General features: G+C 37.6%; 1 protein-coding gene across 1 annotated transcript in view; it reads right to left on the bottom strand.

Moving 5' to 3' along the window:
* Positions 1 to 18,846, bottom strand: part of CCDC15 (coiled-coil domain containing 15) — a 104,145-nt gene that overhangs the window by 62,389 nt on the left and 22,910 nt on the right. The window contains exons 5-8 of the mRNA XM_025357338.1: positions 13,411 to 13,524; positions 11,016 to 11,138; positions 1,747 to 1,893; positions 747 to 1,505 (exon numbers count right to left, since the gene is read on the bottom strand). Of these exons, the coding sequence (XP_025213123.1) occupies positions 747 to 1,505; positions 1,747 to 1,893; positions 11,016 to 11,138; positions 13,411 to 13,524 (1,143 nt within the window). The remainder of the gene's footprint in view (positions 1 to 746; positions 1,506 to 1,746; positions 1,894 to 11,015; positions 11,139 to 13,410; positions 13,525 to 18,846) is intronic.

The raw sequence follows: 18,846 nt of genomic DNA, 5'->3' as shown, positions 1-18,846 counted from the left end.
GAAGTGGAGCCTGAAGATGTGAACGAATTGCTGCAATCTCCATTAAGTTCAAACTTAAATGGATGAGGAGTTACTTCTTATGATGAGGAAAGAAAGTGTTTTCTTAAGATGGAATCTACTGTGAACACTGTTAAAATGATAACAAAGGGTTTAGAATGTTACACAGACTTAGTTGATAAAGTAGTGGCAGGGTTTGAGGGAATTGATTCCAATTCTGAAAGAAGTTCTGCCGTGGATCAAATGCTATCAAACATTATCACATGCTACAGAGAAATATTTCATGAAAGGAAGAGTCAAATGATGTGGCAAACTTCATTATTGTCTTAAGTAACTTCCACAGCCACCCCAAACATCAGTAAACACCACCCTGATTAGTCAGCAGATATCAACATTGAGCCAAGACCCTTCACCAGCAAAAAGATTATGGCTTGCCGAAGACTCAGATAATCGTAAGTTTTTTTTTTTTTTTAGCAATAAAGTATTTTTAAATTAAGGTATGTATTTTTTTTAGGCATTATGCTATTGCACACTAATAGACTACAGTATAATATAAACATAACTTTTATACGTAATGGGAAGCCAAGAAATTTGTGTGACTTACTTTATTCCAATATTTGCTTTATTGCAATGGCCTGGAACTGAACCCACAATATCTCCAAGGTATACTTGTAGTCCTTACAAATCCCTCCTCAAAACCCTAAGTAACTTATTTCTTCTTCTTGTGTCTCCTTTCCACTCTATTTTACCTGATATTTTGGTAGAAAATCTTGGTCCTGACATTTGGATAGAATATTCTGGTCGTTGGAGAGAACATGCAGGTCTCTGGGGAGAAAATCCCGGTCCTTACATATGAGTAGAATATTTTGGTCTTTGGGAAGATAACCTCGGTCTCTGGGTAGAAAATCCTGGTCCTGACGTTTGGGTAGAATATTCCAGTCTTTAGGGAGAACATGCTGGTCTCTACATAAAAAATTCTGGTCTTTAGGTAGAAAATCCTGGTCTTGATATTTAGGTAGAATATCTTGGTCTTTGGGGAGAACATGTTGGTCTCTGGGTAGGAAATCCTGGTCCTGATATTTGAGTAGAATATTCTGGTCTTTAGGGAGAACACAGTGGTCTTTGAGTAAAACATCCTGGTTTTTAGTTAGAAAAGCCTGATTTGGGGGTAGAAAATCCTGAGTTTCCAACACAATACTCCTTTCTTCTAGCTCAATACTCTGGGCTTTCAGCATAATACCCTGAGTTTCTGTCTTAATAGGCTGGCCTTCTGGCTCAGTGGCCTGGCCTTCTGGCTCAGTAATCTGAACCTTCAGCTCAACAGCCTGGGTATCTGGCTCAACACTCTGGATTCCTGTCAAATCACCCTGGGTTTCCAGCAAATCACCTTGGGCTTCTGGAAGATAATCCTGAGCTTCCGGCAGAATATCCTGAAGGCCCTCAAAATGTATCTGCTTTTGTTGTTCTTCTTCCATCAGAACAAATAATGGATTTTTGAATTTTACTTTCTAAAAGTGAACATAAACACCAAATACAGAATGTGAGTTAGTAGCAATACTCTAGGTTTTCCAAAAGATTCCTAAAATAATCTCAAAATGATATGGCAGTGAAGCAAATTACTAGAATAAAATGTGAAATTATAATCTTTGTCCAACTTAACAAAAGCTAAATCTACAATCCTAAATCAGTACAACATTACTGGCAATACCTAGTCCAAATCACAGTTAATTTAATTTCTTGTTGCTTTACCTGAACTCTGCTGAAAGGTTCATTCTTATCTTCAGAAAGGATATCCTGCTGGTCCTGCTGGTCTCTCCCAAATAAATCTTCTTTCACTTTCTCATCAGTTACAAGAGATGAAGATTTCTCATAGTCAGGTTCCTCATAGTCAAGTTCCTAAAGAAAAAACAATGAAAACATACACACACACACACACACACACACACACACACACACACACAATGTAGCTATTACAGACATAATGTGATTGCAGTAAAATTCTAGGCTTCAGGTCACTGCTATTATAATTTTAGTAGGTCAGCATAGTCAAATGTTCAAATGTTATAAAATGTTTACAGTATAGGATTGTATAATGAAAACTAAAAAGATAATTGAAAGAAATGACAGATGATCAAAATAAATGGAAAGACATAACATGTTTATGGATCAAGAGTAAAGATTGGTAAGATGGTAATATTTCTCAAATTTACAACACTCCCTATCAAAATGCCACTTGGCTTTTCCTTGGCAGAAATTAATAAGTTAATCATAAAATTCACATGGAAATGCAAGGGACGCACAGTAGCAAAACACCTTCTTGAAAAAGAAGAACAAAGATAAGGGTCTCACTCCTCCCAATTTCAAAAGTTACTACAAAAGTTACAGGAATCAAGACACTGTAATACTGACACATACAGAACAATGGAACAGAACTGAAAGTTCAGAAATAAACCCTCAAATGTATAGTCAATTGATTTTTGACAAGAGTACCAAGAAAATTCAATGAGGAAAGAATAGTCTTTTCAACACATGATGCTGAGACAACTAGATACCTATATTCAAAAGAATGAAGATGAACCACTTATTTACAGCATACAGAAAAATTAACTCAAAATGGATCACAGACCTAAAATCAAGAGCTAAAAATTATAAAATTCTTAAAAGAACACATAGGAGTAAATCTTCATGATCTTAAGATAAACAATTATTATTAGATAATTCATCAAAAGCACAAGCAACATAAGAAAAAAAGAAGTGACTAATTTAAAAATGTTGTGCCATAAACAATACTATTAATCAAGTAAGATAACAGTCTATAGAATGGGAGAAAATACTTGCAAATCAACTATCTGATAAGGAACTTGTATCCAGAATATATATATTTTATGTATAAATTTATATATAAACACTTAACAATTTGATAACAAAAAGACAACTCAACTTTAAAAATGGGCAAAGCACATGCATAGACGTTTTATCCACGAGAGTTATACAACTGGGCAACAAGCACATGAAGAGATACTGAAGATCATGAGTCATCAGGAAAATATACTACAAATCAAAAGTACAGTGAGATACCAACTCACACCTACTAGCATAGATATAACAGAAGAGAAGGACAATAACAAGTGTTGGAGAGGATACAGAGAAATGGGAACCCTCACATATTGCTGGTGGAAAACTGTTTAGTAGTTCTTTGAAATGTTAAACATGGAATTACTATATGATCCAGCAATTTCACTCCTAGAAATGAATGTCCTAAAAGAAGTGAATGTCCACACAAAAATGTGTACACAACTGCTCATACACAATCATTCATAATTTACAACCACCAAAGAACCCCAAAGTCTACCAACTGATAAACAGATAAACCAAATGTGGTACATCTATACAATAAATTATTCATCAATAAAAAGAATGAAGTACTGATACATCCACTACAATGTGGATGAACTTTAAAACATTATGCAAAGAGAAAAAAACAGTCACAAAAGACAATATATCATATAATAGCTTTCATATGAAATGTCCAGAATAGGCAAACCTATACAGACAAAAAGTAGATCAGTAGTTGCCCAGGACTGAGGTTAAGGGCAAGGAGAGAATGAGGTACAGGGTTTCTCTAAGGAGAGAAGAAAATGCTCTAGAGCAAATCCCAAAGGCAAGATAGCTGGCTAGAAGCAGCCCAGAGGAACATCTGCTAACGAGACACTGGAACATTAGGAAGATGGTACACTCCTAGCAGATCTTTGGAGGGAAAGCATTAAGAGTGGACAGAGGGAAGACACAGACACTGGGCCAAAAGGGGAGGAAGCTGGGAACCTTGAATGGGGCTACCGTGCACCAGGACTCGTCCCTGGCCCCCAATGGCTCCTGAGGAAAGGATGAATTGAACAAGTAAGGAGCGACCTGCTTACTCCACAGACCTCTGGAATCCTGGCAGCAGGAGACCCCACAACCCCCACCGACACTTGTGCTATCAGGGAGAGCTGCTTAGAGAGGTGGTGGGGTAGAATTCCAGCCAGTGCAAAGCCTAGAGGATTTGGTACAGGAGTATCTGTAGTGGGGCATGGTCAGGCTGCCCATCCCCCAAGGCCCACTTTGCTCCCCTAGGAGACATTAGCCATAGAGGAACTGTCGGACATGAACAGTGCAGGGCAATCTTGTCCGTGAGATAGGGCCAGTTTTACATGAGTGCACCCGTCTACCAGCCTCTCCCAGGGCACCAGCCTGGCTGCACTTGCTTGTAGTACAACCTCAGATGCCCACCGGGGTGCCTCCAGAGGCCCACATAATAGCTCCTGTGCTGGCAGACCGTGCCTTACCATCACAGCGAACCACACCAACCAGCATGAGCCTGCCTATGCCCTTCCCCCACTGCGTCCTCCCTCAGGCCACTTTTCCAGCATGCACTCACCCACAGCAACCCCTACATCATTTTGCTCACGTGTGTGTGTAGGCAGACCTCGCCTCCCCTTCCCCACCAGTGTGCATACACTCCACCATGCCACTGCTGCCAATGTGAGTGCACCCTGCCTGCAATAGTGTGTCGCTACTGCCAATGCGAAGGCATGCAAGGAGATGAGTAGCCCCACCCCCTGCCCTGCACAGCCATTGCTGCACATGAATGCCTACATGGAGGGCACCAGCCCCATGCCTGCGAGCAGCCCATGACATGCTGACACTGCCACCAGAGTGAACATGCACAATGATGCCAGTAGGCCCCACCCCCACTGCTCCATCCTCTGGTGCAGCACTGCAACCACCACGACTGCAAATGCCTACAATGAGGCCAGTACCCCTGCACCTGCCAGCATCCCACCATGGCATGCACCCTGCCATGCTGCCACTGCTGCTGGCACATAAAAACAAGCATGAATCCCACTGCCACCACCCAAAAAAGTGTTTTGGCTGGCACCATCCATCAGTGTGTTGTGACCAGCAGCCTGGGAACACCTTAGCTCCTCCACTGTGGCAGATCCCTAACCTTAAGGGGCCAGAGAACAAAGCCAGGGCCAATACCAGTCCCCCAGAGTTAGAGCACACAGTCCAAGAGTCATAAGCTGAGTCCTGGCCCCTAAAATCTTCCAGAAATGAAGCCAGTCAACTGACTCCACCTTATACCAGAATCAAACCCCCAAGGACATCCAACAGGATTTTTTAAAAAATCCAAAGGACAGCAACTTCAGAGACTGAAGGACAATACAGTCCACAAACATAAGAACCAGTGCAAGAACTCAAAAAGCCAGAATGTCTTCTTACCTCCAAATGACTGCACTAGTTCCCCAACAATAATTCTTAACTAGTCTGAAATGGATGAAATAACAGGAATAGAATTCAGAACATGGATAGGAACAAAAATATCAACATTCAGGAGAAAGTCAAAACCCAGTCCAAGGAATCTAAGTATTACAATAAAACGATACAGAAGCTGATAGACAAAACAGCCATTATAAGAAGCAAACTGATCTGATAGAGCTGAAAAACCACACTGCGAGAATTTCATAATGCAGTCGTAAGTATTAATTACAGAATTACCAAGCTGAGGAAAGAACCTCAGAGCTCAAAGACTGGCTCTCCAAAATAACTCAGTGAGACAAAAATAAAGAAAAAAGAATAAAGAAGAATAAATAAAACCTCCAAGAAATATGGAAGTATATAAAAAGACAAAATCTATGACTCATTGGCATCCCTGAGAGGGAAAGAAACCAAGCAACTTGCAAAATGTATTCATATTTTCATATCATCCATGAAAATTTGTCCAACCTGGTTAGAGAGGCTAACATTCAAATCCAGGAAATGCAGAGAACCCCTGCGAAATACTACACAAGAAGAAGACCATCCCCCAAACACACAGTTATGAGATTCTCCAAGGTTGAAATAAAAGAAAAAATGTTAAAGGCAGCCAGGGAGAAGAGGCAGGTCATCTAGAAAGAGAATCCCATCAGGTTAATAGCAAGTCTGTTGGCAGAAACCCTAAAAGCCAGAAGAGATTGGGAGCCTATATTCAGTATTCTTGAAGAAGAGAATTTACAACTAAGAATTTCACATCCAGCCAAACTAAGCTTCATAAGTGAAGAAGAAATAAGATCTTTTTCAGACAACCAAATGCTATGGGGATTCATTACTATCAGACCTGCCTTACAAGAGGTGCTGCAGAGAGTGCTAAACATGCAAAGGAAAGACTATTACTGGCCACTACAAAAACACACTTAAGTACATAGACCAGTGATACTCAAAAGCAACCACATAAACAAGTCGGTATAACCAGCTAACAACATGATGACAGGATCAAATCTGCACACACCAAATACTAACTTGGAATATAAATGGACTAAATGCCCCATTAAAAGGCACAGAGCGGCAAGTTGGATAAAGAAGCAAACCCCAATGGCATGCTGTCTTCAAGAGACTCATCTCACATGAAACGACACAGATAGGCTCAAAGTAAAGGGATGGAGAAAAATCTACCAAGCAAATGGAAACCATCAAAAAGCAGGGGTTGCTATTCTAATTTCAGACAAAACAGACTTTGAACAAATAACAATTTTAAAAAAGACAAAGAAGGGTATTACATAACAGTAAAAAGCTCAATTGAACAAGAAAACAAGAAGACTTAACTATCCTAGATACATATGCACCCAACACAAGCGCAACCAGATTCATAAAGCAAGTTCTTAGAAACCTATGAAGAGACTCAGGCCAGGTGCGATGGCTCACGCCTGTAATCCCAGCACTCTGGGAAGCCGAGGTGGGCAGATGAGGAGTTCAAAACCAGCCTGGTCAACATGGAGAAACCCCATCTCTACCGAAGAATACAAAAATTAGCCAGGCATGATGGTGTGCACCTGTAGTCCCAGTTATTCAGGCGGCTGAGGTGGGAGTATCACTTGAACCCAGGAGGTGGAGACTGCAGTGAGCTGAGATCATGCCATTGCACTCCTGCCTGGACGACAGAGTGAGACCCTGTCTCAAAAAAAAAAAAAAGAGAGAGAGACTGAGATAACCACACAATAACAGTGGGAGATTTCAACAGCCCCCTGACAGTATTAAAGAGATCACTGAGTTCAAGGCCAGCCTGGCCAATATGGTAAAACCCCATCTCTACTAAAAATACAAAAATTAGCCAGGCATGGTAGTGGGTGCCTGTAGTCCCAACTACTCAGGAGGCTGAGGCAGGAGAATTGCTTGAACCCAGGAGGCGGAGGTTTCAGTGAGCCAAGATCATGCCACTACACTCCAACCTGGGTGACAAAGCAAGACTCCATCTCCAAAAGAAAAAGAGATCGTTGAGGCAGAAAACTAACAAAGATATTCAGGACCTGAGCTCAACACTTGACCAAATGGACCTTATAGATATCTACAAAACTCTCCACCCCAAAGTAACAGAATATACATTCTTATCTGCACATGGCACATACTCTAAAATCAACTACACAATCAGCCATAAAACAATCCTCGGCAAATTTAAAAAAAAAAAAACAAAAATCAACCACACTTTCAGATCACAATGCAATAAAAATAGGAATCAGTGCTAAGAAAATCACTCAAAACCATACAGTTATATGGAAATTAAACAACCAGATCCTGAATGGCTTCCAGGTAAATAATGAAATTAAGGCAGAAATCAAGAAATTCTTTGAAACTAATGAGGAAAAAGATACAACATACCAGAATCTGTGGGACACAGCCAAGGCAGTGTTAAGAGGGAAGTTCATAGTTTTAAACATCCATATCAAAAAGTTAGAAAGGTCTCAAATTAACAACCTAACATCAAACTAGAACTAGAGAAACAAGAGCAAACCAACTCCAAAGCTAGTAGAAGACATGAAATAACCAAAATCAGAGCTGAACTGATAAAAACTGAGAAACAAAAAACACACAAGAAATCAATTAATCCAGGAAATGGTCCTTTGAAAGAAGTAATAAGATAGAGCACTAGCTATACTAATTAAAAAGAGAGAGAATATCCAAATAAACACAATCGGAAATGACACAGGGGACATTACCACTGGCCCCACAGAAATACAAAAAAAACCCTCGGAGACTATGATGAACACCTCTATACACACAAGCTAGAAAATCTGGAAGAAATGGCTAAATATCTGGAAACATACAACCTCCCAAGATTGAACCAGGAAAACACTGAATCCCTGACTAGACCAATGACAAGTTTTTAAAATGAATTAGTAATAAAAAGCCTACCAACCAGAAAAAGCCTAGGAATGGACACATTCATAGCTGAATTCTACCAGATGTTATAAAGAAGAGCTGGTACCATTTCTACTGAAACTATTCCAAAAGATTGAGGAGGAGGAACTCCTCCCTAACTTATTCTACAAGGCCAGCATCATCCTGATACCAAAACCTGGCAGAGACACAACAACAACAACAACAACAAAAACTTCAGGCCAATATTCTTGATAAACATAGATGCAAAAATCCTCAACAAAATACTAGCAAACCAAATCCAGCAGTGCATCCAAAAGCTAATCCACCATAATAAAGCTATCCCTGGGATGCAAGGTTGGTTCAACATACACAAATGATTAATTGTGATTCACCACATAAACAGAACTAAAAACAAAAACCACAGAATGATCTCAACAGATGCAGAAAAGGCTTTCACAAAATTCAACAGCCTTTCATGTTAAAAGCCCTCAACAAATAAGGCACCGAAGGAATATACTTCAAAATAATAATAGACATCTGTAACAAAAACCCAGAGCCAACATCATACTGAATAGGCAAAACTGGAAGCATTCCCCTTGAAAACCAGAACAAGACAAAGATGTCCTCACTCACCATTCCTATTCAACATAAGCCAGAGCAATCAGGCAAGAGAAAGAAAAAAATGACATCCAAGTAGGAAGAGAGGAAGTCAAACTATCCCTGTTCGCAGAAGATATGATTCTATACCTAGAAATCCCCATAGTCTCTGCCCAAAGCTCTGACAAACAACTTCAGCAAAGTTTCAGGATAGAAAATCAGTAGCATTCCTATACACCAACAATATCCAAGCTAAGAGCCAAATCAAGTATGCAATCCCATTCACAATAGTCACAAAAGAATAAAATACCTAGGAATACAGCTAACTAAGGAGGTGAAAGACCTCTATAATAACAATTTAAAAACAATGCTAAAAGAAATCAGAGATGACACAAATGGAAAAACATTCCATGCTCATGGATAAAAAGAATCAATATCGTTAAAATGGCCATACTGCCCAAAGCAGCATACAGATTCAATGCTATTCCTATCAAACTACCAATGACATTCTTCACAGAATTAGAAAAAAACTATTTAAAAATTCATATGAAAACAAAAAAGAGCCTGAATTGCCAAGGCAATTCTAAGAAAAAGAACAAACCTGGAGGAATCACATTACCCTACTTCAAACTACACTACAAGGCTACAGTAACCAAAACAACATGATATCAGTACAAAAACAGATACATGGACCAATGGGACAGATAGAGAGCCCAGAAATAATGCTGCACACCTACAACAATCTGATCGTCAACAAAACTGACAAAAACAAGCAATGGGGAAAGGACTCCCAATTCAGTGGTGCTGGGATATATTTGGCTAGCTATATGCAGAAGATTGAAACTGGACTGATTCCTTATGCCATATATAAAAATCAACTCAGGATGAATTAAAGACTTAAACGTAAAACCTAAAAGCGTAAAAAACACTAGAAGATAACATAGGAAATATCAATCTGGACATAGAAACAGGCAAAGATTTCATGATGAAGATGCCAAAAGCAACTGCAAAAAAAAAAAAAAAATGACACACGGGATCTAATTAAACTAAAGCTTCTGCACAGCAAAAGCAACCATCAACAGAGTAAACAGACAACCTACAGAATGGGAGAAAATATGCATCAAAGAAAGGTCTGATATCCAGAATCTACATGGAATTAAACAAATTTACAAGCAAAAAACAACTCCATACAAGAGGGCAAAGGATATTAACAGACACTTCAAAAGAAGACATACACATGGCCAATGCATGTGAAAAAACGCTCATCACCACTAATCATTAGAGAAATGCAAATCAAAATCACAAAATCTCACACCAGTCAGAAAAAGCCAAAAGATTACAGATGCTGGCAAGGTTGTGGACAAAAAGGAAAGCTCATACACCACTAAGGGGAATGTAAATTAGTTCAGCCACTGTGGAAAGCAGTTTGGTGATTTTTCAAAGAACTTAAAACAGAATTAGCATTCAACCCAACAATCCCATTATCTGGTATATATCCAGAGGAAAATAAATCGCTCTGCCTTAAAGATACATGCACACATATGTTCACTGCAGCACTATTAACAATAGTAAAGACACAGAATTAACCTAAATGCCCATCAATGGTATATTGGATAAAGAAAATGTGGTACATATACACCATGGAATACTATGCAGCCATAAAAATGAATGAGATCATGTCTTTTGCAGCAACATGGATGAAACTAGAGGCCAATATCCTAAGCAAACTAATTCATGTACAGAACACCAAAATACCACATGTTCTAACTTATAAGTGGGAGCTAAACATTCAGTACATATGAACACAAAGAAGGAAACAACAGACATCAGGGCGTACTTGAGGGTGGAGGGTGAAAGGAGGGTGAGGATGGGAAAACTACCTATTAGGTAATGTCACGTGACAAAGTAATCTGTACACCAAACCCCTGCAACATGCAATGTACCCATATAACAAATCTACACATGTACCTTTCAACCTAAAATAAAAGTTATTTTTAAAAATTAATTAAAAAATTAAAAATAAAATGCTCTAAATTAGATTGTGGTAACAGCTGCACAACCCTGTGCAAACTGTGTGTACTGAAAATCAATTGCTTTAAATGGGTGAATTGTATGGTATATGAATTATATCTCAATAAAGTCCATTAAAAAATATATTGGACATCTTAACCCTTTATCCTATCCTTAGTTAGCTGTGGATAGTTCTAATAAGCCAGTATCTTTCCCCTCTACTTTTTATATTTCCCTACCTGATTTTCCATATAATTCTGGTAAGGTACAGCAGCTAAAAGACCTTGATGAACCTTAATGGGCAACTCTCCTTTTACTCCTGTATTTATCCCAGTGGATGCTGGTTTCCTAGAAAGCACTTTCTGGAAAAAAAAAAATTACTACAAATATAAATAGGTCTAGAGGAAGCAACATATTCATGAGACTAAGTTGAGTTTCTGTGAAAGATCTAAAATTATCTTAGTAGGTTTTGGTAGTCAACAAAGGGAAAAAACATGAGTTCTATGTCATCTGTACAAACAAAGCAGTCACATATAAAAACATATGGAATGAAACAGGAGAATATAATAACTTTATAAATGACAACTGGCACCTATTCTAGCCAGTAACAATTTCAGAAGACTCATGATTTTAGTCTTGGCGACCTGACAGAGTACAAGCAAGTATGTGTTCTACTTGTATCTCCAAATCCGGATCAATAACAACCAGACAGGTTCTAATGTCACTAAAACTAACAAGGAAATAAAACCAGGGTTCAACCCAATCATAGATTGTTCTTTCTGACTTGCAAATTCCCACTTCACACAACTAAGAGGGTAGAAAATTGTTGAGATTTGAGGGAAAGACTTGATACAAGTAATAAGAAAAATTTCCCCAATTTCTTAGATCATTCCCAATTGTATTGAGTAGATTTGTTTTTCATATTTTTACCTGAAAAACATATATGCATTCCTTGAAAGCAAGTAGGTAGCCTGAATTCATCCTTATCACCATAACAATAAAGAATTACACTTAAATGGCACCTCTGACGTATAAAACTGGTTTATACAAAGATGTTATCTCAGACTTAATCCTCCTGTCTACTGGATAATTATTTCAGTCAGAACTGTGAATATAGTACACCTTCTGGAAAAACACCAGTTGAAAGGTCTGAGCATGTTTCCAAACAATATAAATGACCATTTCTAAGATCTGATAACTATTTTTTTTTTTTCATTTAGTAGAAAGTGTCTAATCACCTCATCTAACAGAACCCTGGAGTCAGTCTAATGGCCCAAACCATTGTACTGCCAAACCACAAGAGGTATGAAAACTGTCACAAAACCAACATCTGAAAATAATTGAGGTACAAAAGAAACTCTATCTGGGGAGCCATGAGGCAATGCCAGAAAAAGACAACCATACTGAACGCATGTGGGATATGTTGCCATATGTGGACACATATCTATGCCCACTTGTTTTTTAAATTTAACTATAAATTTCTTAGTTATAATTAAAGAGAAAAACATTACAGTTTAGTATTCAACCAATTCCCAACACATATGAGACAAACATTTTTGATGGTTGTGTCAAGATACACAAAAAAATACAAAAATTATATATATATAAAATATATATGTCACATATAAGTATATTTATATATTATATGTATATTCCAGGAAAATATAAGAGTATACTAATTAGGAAGTAAAACTGGGAAAGAACTAAATGAGGCAGTTGATGATGGCAAAAAAATAATTAAAAAATAAATTAATGGTCTATTTTACTAGATGCTGCCTATCAAACATTGAAATTAATGCCAAAACTAAGTACACACAGGAAAACACATAAATTTAGGAACCAAATTTGTGAATTCTGAGGTAGGCACCAAAACAATGTCATTTCATAAGTGTAGACTTAAATATCCTCCTAAGCCTAGCTCTACACTCTCACTTAAGTTTTGAATCAAAAGAATTTTTCTTTTTAAAAATTAATAGTATCAATTTTTGTCCTGATTAGAAAGTAACATACTTTATGACAATTTTTAAAAATAAAAAACAGAAGAAAATCACCTGTAATACTACTACCCAGAAATAATCAGTATTAACCTCTTGTGCCATTTCTACCTAGGCTTTTGTCTATGCACACAGAAGTCTTTTCATCTTTTTATTTTGCTGCATTTCTCTTCATAGCACTTATCACTTGAAATTATATTCTATATTTATTTGCTTGTTGATTATATGCTTCCCTACTAGCACAGAAGCTCCTTGAGGGATCTTTGTCTATCTTTTCACCACTATTAGTCCTGTTTCTAGAACCATGCTGGCAATCACAGACATTCCATAAGTATTTGTTGAATATATATACATATATTTTCCTTAAGATCATCTCATTCTTAATTTCGTATCCAACTTTTTTCTTAACTTTATATCACAGACACTTTCCCTTATCTTCAGATATTCTTTGAAAATTATATTTTTAGAAAGACTGCATATGGATATGTCAAAATTTACTCAAGCATCCCCTACTATTGGGTATTTAAGGCTATTTCCAATTATTTTACAGTTCTAAATTATGCTGAGATATAAGTAAATCTTTATCTGTATTTTTTACCTGTATTTTTTTTTTTAAATCATGTATTAGAAATTAATTTACCTCTCGGGTGGGAAAGCTTTTCCTTCCATCATCTGGAAACACTGATCCCTTTTTTTCACTCACAGTTTTAAAGGATGCTAGCCGGTGACGTGCCTGTTTCATAGTTTGACTAAGCTGCCAGGGAAAAGGGGAAAAAAGCAAACAAAAGCAGGGTAAGTTAATACCAAATGCGCCAAGTATGCCAACAGGAAAACAGGTCCCTATTATTTAAAACATGTCAGATCTAAGACAACAAGACTACTTGCAAAGGAGACTTTGATCTGCTGATAGTGTGGTACAATATTATTGTCATTATTCTAGAGATCGTAACTTGGTTTAAGGGCAGTTACTCAAACCGTTCTTTAAGAAATTATGTATACTTTATATAAAGCATGTACACAAAAATATGAGAACCTAAAGTCTGAATTAATACACTTGGAGATCACTGACCAGACACATTCCTTACCTTCTATCCACCTTTTTCAATAAGGAGTTATTTCTTCAAGTGCTCCATATATGCTTAATTGCTTTCATCACTGCTTGCTAGGAGACTCTATTCCTAGTTTCCTTAAAGTCCTTTTATCCCCAATTTACATGACTCCCTTCTCCACCCTCAACATTTGAAGACTATATATAGCTACTTAAAGTCTTTTCTTGAACCTCCCTTCCTCTTCCTCCAAGAAGCCTTCCTAAATTAACTTAGAACACAAATTCAAACATCTCAAAAGAACCAATTTGTTTCAACTACTTTAAGTAACACCTAATAAATGACTACTAATATTAAATGTTGATTTCGTGTTCATTCCTTATCTCTAGTAATTTCAGTATGCAGCTATTTTTATTTATTTTTCAGAGAGGCACAGCCTATTTTATATCTCACAAATTTGCAAAGAATATCTCATTAGGGAAACAAAGAAATAAAATATATATCATTTTTAAGATAAGCACTGTAGGCCGGGCACAGTGGCTCACACCTGTAATCCCAGCACTTTGGGAGGCCGAGGCGGGCGGATCACCTGAGGTCAGGAGTTTGAGATCGAGACCAGCCTGGCCAATGCGGTGAAACCCCATCTCTACTAAAAATACAAAAATTAGCCAGGTGTGGTGGCATGCACCTGTAATCCCAGCTACTCAGGAGGCTGAGGAGAGAGAATTGCTTGAACCCAAGAGGCAGAGGCTGCAGTGAGACGAGATCATGCCACTGTACTCCAGCCTGAGCAACAGAGAGAGAGTCCATCTCAAAAATAAATAAATAAAAATACAAATAAAAAAATAAAGATAAGCACTGTATCACATGGAGGAAAAGTATATTTTGTACCAGTCAGTAAAATTATGGCAAAGCCAAGACCACTACTAACCCATTCACTGAAAGTTTAATAATATCAATTCTCCCTTGAAGAGAAATGATGACTATGACTTCTCCACAGAAAATACAAAAAAAAAATTGCTGTGGTTACAGACACGCCTGTAGTCCGTAACTCAAGAGGCTAAGGTGCGAGAGGTGGGAGGATTGCTTGAGCCTGGAGATCAAGGCAGAAGTGAGCCGAGATTGCACCATTACACTCTAACCTGGATGACAGAGCAAGACTCTGTCTAAAAAAAAAAATAAAATGAACTTTATGGCTTTTGCTAATAATTACCTAACGATGAAAACACCCTACCAGCCCGGAGTTTTTACAGCACATCACCTCTATTTATACTTGTTTCTAGGGGTCTATACCTCTACCCAGAGAAATCAGCTTGAAATATACTACTCTTTGTTTTGCCAAGAGGAAGGCTTATAGATTTGGTCAGCTGCCGAGCGGCCAAAGAGAATCAAGATAGAGTTGTTCACAATGCAAAAAGAGATATGTGTAGCTGAAATTATCAAAAAAAATAGCCCCATGACTATGTCTGTTTTATTCATTGCCACTTAAGGTAGGTGTTATTGCCCTGCACCATGTGACCAAGGATTCAAAAATCCCCATTGTAATAAATTTGAAATACGGGCTTGGAATTTTCATTTCCCATCAAATCCAAATCTCTATTAGAGTCACATTGATTATAGGCCCTTAAGCAGGATATTTCAACTGGTTCAGCAGCTAGAATATACACTATTTTTCTTCCGTTTCTCTACAGTTACCATAACCCTTCACCAAGCCTCAATCTTGGAAAGGCTTTTTCCATGACATGCTTTGAGGACTGTCATAGGGTGAATAATGGCCACCCAAAGATACCAGGTGTTAATCCCTAGAACCTGTAAATATTACTTTATAAGAAAAAATGGCCTTTGCAAATGTGATTAAGTTAAGGATCTTGAGATCTTAAGGACGTTGAGAAGATAATCCTGGATTATCCATATGGGTCCTAAATGCCATCAAAAGTGTCCTTACGAGAGAAGTAGAGGGAGATTCAACATACAGAAGAGAAGGTGATGTGAAAATGGCATGCAGAGATTTATGTGATGTAGCCGTAAGAAAAGGAATGCCAGCAGACACCAAAAGCTGGAATTGTCAAAAAACAAACTTTCCCCTAGAACCTGAGGATGGAGCACAGCCCTGATGACACCTTCATTTTGGTTTAGTGAAGCTGATTCTGGACTTCTGGCCTCCAGAACTGAGAGATAATAAATTTCTGTAATTTTTTAAGTCATTAACTTTGAACTAATGTGCAGCAGTCACCAGAAACTAATACAAAGACTAAAGTTAATGTTAACAAGCAATTTAACAAAAACATAGAACCCAGAGGGATATTATAAATTAAATTATGTAATAATTAAAATGAACAAGTAGACAAGCACATTTCTCTTCAAGATGATGGTGGTCATTACATATATGTGTAACTGTGTGAATGTTTGTGGTATACGTATACACATTTGTATGTATACTTACATATCTATGTTTAAATGTACATATGCATATGTGCATATGTTATATGTATGTCAACATTCAAAACATAAAATTTGACCAAAAGTCTTTTCTATCTAGAACCTTAGGCACACTATTGATTCTTTTGTAGTTGTTAACTGTTATTAACAAAGACTACCATTAAATCTCTGACTAAGGCTTAGATTCCCTGATGGAGATGAATTACTCATAATTAGATAAATAGAATACCTAGCAAATGAAAAATCAATATAACTCCAGATAAAACAAAAAGCCATACATAGAAGGAAAAGTAATCATAGTTTACTCATGGATCAGTTGTGATTAATGTTTATATAGTCATAACAACATAAATGCTTAATATAGATCTCAGCAAAATTATAATATAACTATAAAGAGAGGACGGGGTGGAAAGAGTGCATGTGTAGTGGTGGCAGCAGTAGCAAGAGGAATAAATCCTCATCCTTCCTAGTGGAAAATCAATAAAAATGCCTAATTTTGTTTTAATTAAGAAGGAATACTATTAGCATGTTACTTGGAAATATGAGTATTAACACCAAAATATAAAAGAATTCAAATAGTTGCTTTTGAGGAAGAAGAAAGGAGGAAATGGACCATACTGCCCAAGGTAATTTATAGATTCAATGCCACCCCCATCAAGCTACCAATGACTTTCTTCACAGAATTGGAAAAAACTGCTTTAAAGTTAATATGGAACCAAAAAAGAGCCCGCATTGCCAAGACAATCCTAAGTCAAAAGAACAAAGCTGGAGGCATCACGCTACATGACTTCAAACTATACTACAAGGCTACAGTAACCAAAACAGCATAGTACTGGTACCAAAACAGAGATATAGACCAATGGAACAGAACAGAGGCCTCAGAAATAATACCACACATCTACAGCCATCTGATCTTTGACGAACCTGACAAAAACAAGAAACGGGGAAAGGATTCCCTATTTAACAAATGGTGCTGGGAAAATTGGCTAGCCATTAGTAGAAAGCTGAAACTGGATCCTTTCCTTACTCTTTATACGAAAATTAATTCAAGATGGATTAGAGACTTAAATGTTAGACCTAAAACCATAAAAACCCTAGAAGAAAACCTAGGTAATACCATTCAGGACATAGGCATGGACAAGGACTTCATGTCTAAAACACCAAAAGCAACGGCAACAAAAGCCAAAATTGACAAATGGGATCTAATTAAACTAAAGAGCTTCTGCACAGCAAATGAAACTACCATCAGAGTGAACAGGCAACCTACAGAATGGGAGAAAATTTTTGCAATCTACTCATCTGACAAAGGGCTAATATTCAGAACCTACAAAGAACTCAAACAAATTCACAAGAAAAAAACAATCCCATCAAAAAGTGGGCAAAGGATATGAACAGACATTTCTCAAAAGAAGACATTCATACAGCCAACAGACACATGAAAAAATGCTCATCACCACTGGCCATCAGAGAAATGCAAATCAAAACCACAATGAGATACCATCTCACACCAGTTAGAATGGCGATCATTAAAAAGTCAGGAAACAACAGGTGCTGGAGAGGATGTGGAGAAATAGGAACACTTTTACACTGTTGGTGGGATTGTAAACTAGTTCAACCATTGTGGAAAACAGTGTGGTGATTCCTCAAGGATCTAGAACTAGAAATACTATATGACCCAGCCATCCCATTACCAGGTATATACCCAAAGGATTATAAATCATGCTGCTATAAAGACACATGCACACACGTATGTTTATTGCGGCACTATTCACAATAGCAAAGACTCGGAATCAACCCAAATGTCCATCAGTGACAGACTGGATTAAGAAAATGTGGCACATATACACCATGGAATGCTATGCAGCCATAAAAAAAGGATGAGTTTTTGTCCTTTGTAGGGACATGGATGCAGCTGGAAACCATCATTCTCAGCAAACTATCGCAAGAACAGAAAACCAAACACCGCATGTTCTCACTCATAGGTGGGAATTGAACAATGAGATCACTTGGACATGGGAAGGGGAACATCACACACTGGGGCCTATTGTGGGGAGCGGGGAGTGGGGAGAGATGGCATTGGGAGTTATATCTGATGTAAATGACGAGTTGATAGGTGCTGATGAGTTGATGGGTGCAGCACACCAACATAGCACATGTATACATATGTAACAAACCTGCATGTTGTGCACATGTACTCTAGAGTTATATTATAAAAGTATAATAAAAAAAAAAGAAAAAAAAGAAATGAGGAAATGGGCAAAGTACTTATCTTTTTTAATAACAATGCACACAACTGTTTACTTGTTCAAACTACGTACATATATACTTTTAATAAAACTCAGTGTAAAAAATGAGAAAAAAAAAATCCCAGACAATATCTCTCAAAAAGCTTCCTCTCCATGAACAACATAAACATATAAATGCATTTTTCGTTCTGATATTGCATATATAAATACATATGTACATATATCAGACCTCAGGAATATCCTAGAGAACATGAGCCCACATTTTAGCTCGGAGAAGTTTGTTATTACCGACCTTCTGAAGCCTACTTCTGTCAACTCATCAAAGTCATTCTCCGTCCAGCTTTG

Source organism: Theropithecus gelada, chromosome 14 (assembly GCF_003255815.1).
Source record: "Theropithecus gelada isolate Dixy chromosome 14, Tgel_1.0, whole genome shotgun sequence".
NCBI lineage: Eukaryota > Metazoa > Chordata > Mammalia > Primates > Cercopithecidae > Theropithecus > Theropithecus gelada.
The sequence above is the reverse complement of the archived record's forward strand: the minus strand, read 5'-3'. Positions and strand labels throughout refer to the sequence as shown.